Source organism: Phaethon lepturus, unplaced genomic scaffold (genome assembly GCF_000687285.1).
Source record: "Phaethon lepturus isolate BGI_N335 unplaced genomic scaffold, ASM68728v1 scaffold51544, whole genome shotgun sequence".
Classification (NCBI taxonomy): domain Eukaryota; kingdom Metazoa; phylum Chordata; class Aves; order Phaethontiformes; family Phaethontidae; genus Phaethon; species Phaethon lepturus.
The window spans coordinates 2,765-8,042 of record NW_010536530.1 but is presented as its reverse complement, the minus strand read 5'-3'; the positions used below and the strand labels follow the sequence as shown (position 1 = coordinate 8,042).

At 44.9% G+C, this 5,278-nt stretch overlaps 1 protein-coding gene across 1 annotated transcript in view; it reads right to left on the bottom strand.

Moving 5' to 3' along the window:
- Positions 1-496: 496 nt before the first annotated feature.
- Positions 497-5,278, bottom strand: part of PTGES3 (prostaglandin E synthase 3 (cytosolic)) — a gene marked incomplete at its 5' end in the record, with an annotated part of 7,543 nt that continues 2,761 nt past the window's right edge. Inside the window, 7 exons of the mRNA XM_010286181.1 lie at positions 497-815; positions 1,353-1,377; positions 1,829-1,891; positions 2,378-2,467; positions 2,664-2,762; positions 3,018-3,087; positions 3,263-3,376. Coding sequence (XP_010284483.1) covers positions 796-815; positions 1,353-1,377; positions 1,829-1,891; positions 2,378-2,467; positions 2,664-2,762; positions 3,018-3,087; positions 3,263-3,376 — 481 coding nt within the window. The remainder of the gene's footprint in view (positions 816-1,352; positions 1,378-1,828; positions 1,892-2,377; positions 2,468-2,663; positions 2,763-3,017; positions 3,088-3,262; positions 3,377-5,278) is intronic.

The following is a 5,278-nucleotide window of genomic DNA, read 5'->3' as shown; positions in this document are numbered from 1 at the left end:
CTCTGAACATAAATTGAGGTTTTTCAGCCCGGTTAGAAGCCGCCCCACGTGCGTACACCCAACAGTCTGTCACTCGCTTCCATACCCACAGTGCAAATACGATTTGGTCTAAACGTACAGATTGACAAGCAACAATGTACAGCCACTCGCACCCCAGACTAGATGTAAAGCTTTAGGGTCAAACGGTACCAGGGGACAGGCTCCAGCCACCTGTGCCAGGTCGGGGCACGCGCCTCAGCACTGAACACCAAATGAGGAGAATTTTGTTTCCTTTTCAATATAAACTTTAGCAGAACAGACCTGAAGACACCACAGAGGTACTGCACAGCGCCTGCTAAATTTGTGAGCCAATTACAACATCCTTGTTTCAACCAGTTTTGTTCCTGGTACAAATGTACAATTTCAGGTCACAGAGGGGAAGAAAAGAAAATGCTCATCTACCACTTGGTGTAAATTCAGGATTCTCCCGTTGTAATTACATCTGCTACAAGGCAAGGAGGCTCTGTAAACTTTATTGCAATGCTTCTGTATCGATTGCCTACACCTCAATTGGGTTTTTTTTTTTTTTTGGAAGTCTGGAAAACGGTTCATGCATAACGTTATTGCCTCTCATGGCTTAAGACCGCCCCGTGCAATGGTACACACCTACCATCAGTGAAGCCATTTAAAATGGACTGAAAATGGGTTAAAGGATGCAGGATCTCCCTTTAGGGCTATCAACTCAGGAATTCTTATCTCAATTATGAAATGTTGTGATGAAGTTCTTTCCCCAAACCCTGAAGACAACAGTTTTCCTTACTCCAGATCCGGCATTTCTAAGAGAAAGAGAACAGCATTAGTGGGTGGGGGGGGTGGTTGTTGTTTTGTTTAAAAAAAAAAAAACCAACAAACAAGGCAACCAGGAGCCCCATTATGTCACAACAGACACAAGCAGGAAGATCCATCCCTCAAGCAAGAGGGGCATGAGGCAGTTTAAGGCCTCTGACCTTACCCCTGGTTCTGCGCAAGGAAGATCTGTGCACAGCCACTGCTGCAAATGCAGAAGTTACTTGAGCAGGGCCAGCACCACGCACACCGATTGCCTCATGCACATGCCTCCTGCTCTTAAAGCCAAAGCCTCCCAGGACTACAGCTGTCTGGGAAGGTCAAACTGACATGGAAAGGCTTTTGCTAGATTATGTTCTCACACTGCTCACGAAAGGCACTGGCATTAGCTCGCAGCCAGGATTTAGCGAGACTGACAGTACAGAACATCTGCTAGCTCTGCTCAAGGCTCTGGCTCAACTAGGAGCATTCAGCAAGCACTCGCACAGCTGCATAGTGTGCGGAAGCAAATGAGAACACCAACTTACTTTCGTCATCACTGTCTGGTGAGTCCTGGAAAGAAGAAGAAACATTAACTGGAGCAGACTACACTTGAAGGCACTTTTCCCTCTACTACCACTAACCCAGAAAACGAGCTGCCATTTCCAAAGTCTAGGGGCAAGCATGCTCTCAGTCAGAGCCTGTATGTTGAGGAACTCCAGGTTCCACAGGACGTGCTTTGTTTGGCCTCACTGGCCAGAGCCTACAGACGCGCGATAACCAGGGGTCACTGCAGAGGCAGGCGACACCAAGCTGTTGGGGCACTGCAAGCATTGACACCACACCCTCAGCTAGAGCGGAGGGTGTGACTTTTCCAGATGACATCATTTGTCCAGACAAGGTTTGGTGCTATTTAAGTTTTAACAGTGCTGAAGAGGGAATGCAAGTTTGATTTCAGCAAGCAGCAATGAATATACAGGACACTGTGCCAGCCCTGCATGTATTTATACAGCAAAGTACTTACATCATCTGCCCCATCTACTTCTGGCAAGTCTACATCGTCATCTCCACCCATGTTGTTCATCATCTGTTCCAGGGAGATAATAGCCACATTACAGGGTGAAGCCAACCCCACTCTCTACGAGAGCTAGGGGAGCACTATAAAAATCTAAAAAATAGCTTAAAACTGTTATAACCAACAGCCACCAGTTGTTTTGACAAATCAGCTGCACATATGCAGAAATTAAAAGGTGAGCATGCAACAAAATTTAAATTAACTGCCTTGCAAACCAATCAGTGCACCGAGTTAGTGCCAGCATCTGTAAAGGGACATACATTCATTTTCCATCTGATAGCAAACACAAACTGGTCATCTCACTGCCATGCCGACAGTCCACAGCACAGGTTAAAGCTGGCAACGGCTGTGCCTCAGCAGCAGAGCCTGCACCGAGACTAGCAGCCAGGAAAGCACCAGGAGGAGGGATACCAAGGAAGACGCCTCTTCCTGTAGCTGTCAGTCCCTGCTTGCCCAGAAGGAAACCCAAATCCCCAGGTACTCATCATCTTCCCATACCTCAGAAAAGCGATCAAAATTGGACATGTCTTCATCTGAATCATCTTCCCAGTCTTTCCAGTTGTTGAAGTCCACACTGAGCCAGTTGAGCTGCACATCAATACAAGAAGTTATTTAAGGACAAGCAAGTAACAAGCTGTTACTGTTAGAAAAGGGAAGTTACTAAGAACTGCCGTTCTGATAAGAAGCAAGGTAAGTGATCCATTAACTGCTACACAATTTAAACATGAGCATGAGGAGAGGCAACAGGCACTACTACCCTGGCCATCAAGGAGCCCAAACCCACCTTTGCCCTCTCTTTTGTTAACCTTGGCCATGCCTGACCAGACTCTCCTTTTCGTAAACAACATAAGATGGATCTGTCTGTTCTTTTATGCTTTGATTCCTGAAAAAAGGCAAACATCTGTTAGTATAACCATCACCAACTTCATCAGAAACTGCTTATATTAGACTCATTTGTCTTAAGCTACCAACTTATTCTTGTCCTGAAAAATACCATCCAGAGATGCCTTCATGGATCTGAATTTGAGCATGCTTTTATGGTCTAAGCAGCAATTTGCCCACAATACTGCAAGCAGCCTAAAGAATGGGTGGTATTTTTCAGGATACAGCACTAAGAACACAGTAAGAGGATACTTACATTTGGATCAATATTATTAAAAAGGTCAATTTCGTTTAAATGTTTAAAGTTATCACTTCCTCCAAGACAACTGTTAAGAGAAAAAAAAATGCTTGTGTTCAGCAGGAAATGTCTTCAAGAACAAATACGCTTTATTAACAGACTTTGCTACTTTAAGAAAAATTTGTCACCTAATCAGTATCAGCATAGCCTTTAGGTACCCCCCCGCCATGCCTTTCACCTTTGCGAAGGCCCAAGTTACTTACCTGAACGTAAGTTTGGATTTTTCAAAATTTACATTAACATCTTTACTGTCTTCAACGCAAAATTCAATAAAGACATAGTCCCTTCGGTCGTACCACTTTGCAGAAGCAGGCTGCCTGTGAACAGACCATTTAAGAGAAGTTCAAATCAAGTTTTCTATCCTTCATCAATATTGAAAAAACCTCACCCCCTTCCATGCTGCCAGTAAACCTAACACTGGCTTTCCTTACCTTTCTCCAGATACACAACTACAGCAGTTTTTCCTGTTCTTAAGAGTTGCATACTAGCTTATTAATTATTATTAATTACTATTAATAACCTTTAAAAGATACTTAAAGCTGAAAAAAGATGCGAAGAATAAAGAGAGATACAATGCATTCAGGGCATAAAACCCCCCAAAACCTCGTGATGTTCCTTGAAGAAGCTATCAAAACTTAGGAGACCAAAGTAAGTGTTACAGCAAATCAAGATTCTGACAAACTTTTAAAGACAAGCTGGCAAATGATGGCAAAATTTCAGTCATTTCTAACAGCTACATAGGTAGACTTAATTATGCTTTTTGTCACCCAAAGAGTTAAAGATCCAAAGCACACCCACTGAAAAGCCCATTTTTTTGGGCACTGATACTATTAAGGAATGGAGCATTCAACAAATTTGCTATGAGTACGACCCAGATGAAGTCAGTACAGTATGAGAGCTGAAGAATCACTGTTCTGACTTCTTGCTACAACCTCCTACATACACAGACTTTAACTCCCATGTTCTTTGGTATCCTCTGGCTCTCCGCAAACATCGCAACAACCAATAGCCTGTCCAGGGCACCAGAAAATGCTGCAAGACTCTTGGCCAACTCCTGTGCATTTACAGTTCTACAGTGACAACTCACCTGCAGCGCTCAAGCGTGGCCATACTTGATCGGCTGGTGAAAGCGACCCCAGCTCGACACGCCTCAGCTGTGGACTCCCCACCACTTTCAGTTATTCTCCTGGCAACTCTGGCCAAGCCCACAATGCAGGTCTGCATTCCAGGAGAAAGCAAACAGCCACCCAGCACAAGCTGCTGTTGCTAAGGCACAGAAGACCACAGGCGCTTCTCATACTTCAGCCATCTTCCAGAGGTGCAAGATCAAAGCTGGGATTTTTGCAAAGCTAATGCCCCTGCAGAGAAGCCCTCGAAGACCTACCTGTGAGTCAGACTGCAGTTAAATGCTCTGAGCCAAATGGTCACCTACCCTGATATTTATGGCAACTGCACTGACTACAGGAAGCTAAAGCACATGAGGACACAAAGCTAATGTTCCTATCTGTACGTGACAGAGTGGCTTCCACTTCGCACACTGAGGAGTGGGTGTCTGGTCTCAGTATAGCACTCTAAGCATTACAGCACAACCACCCGATGAAAGAGTAATTAGCTTTTCAGAACATTTATTAAGGTGACCATTGCTAAATTTTCAGAACAGATTTTGACTCACCTGATCAAACTATTCAATTCTTGATACTGAACTATGACACACTTACTAAAATTACTTACCAATTGCTGCACCACTCCACAAAGGAACCCTGCTCCCACACCCCACAGCTTGTTCCTGTCCTGCTCCCCTGTCCACGTACCTGCAGGATGAAGTGAATCGGGACCCAGCCCAGGCCTGGCCGAAACTCAGACCAACCAGCTGTGAGCTCCCATCAGTGCTACGAAGTGCTACTTTGCAATTCAGCTGTACAGACACTAGTGCCAGCTCAAGGAAAGGCCGGTACAGTGCCAGAAGAGGCCACGACTGCTCTGCCAACATTAGCACCTGTTATACATGCAGAAAATTGGGTGAAAACCTAACGCTTTCCCTTTTAGCGGCGTTTTTAGGAAACAAGGCACCTACTTACTCAGGTAAAGTACAACAATAGCAGAGTAGTAACTGTCTTACTAAGGTATTTTTAATTCCTTATTGGACCCAAGTTTCCTTTTCTAATAGGGAAGGAAAGACTCGGGGCGGGGGGGGGGGGGGGGCGGGGGGAGGGGAGAGG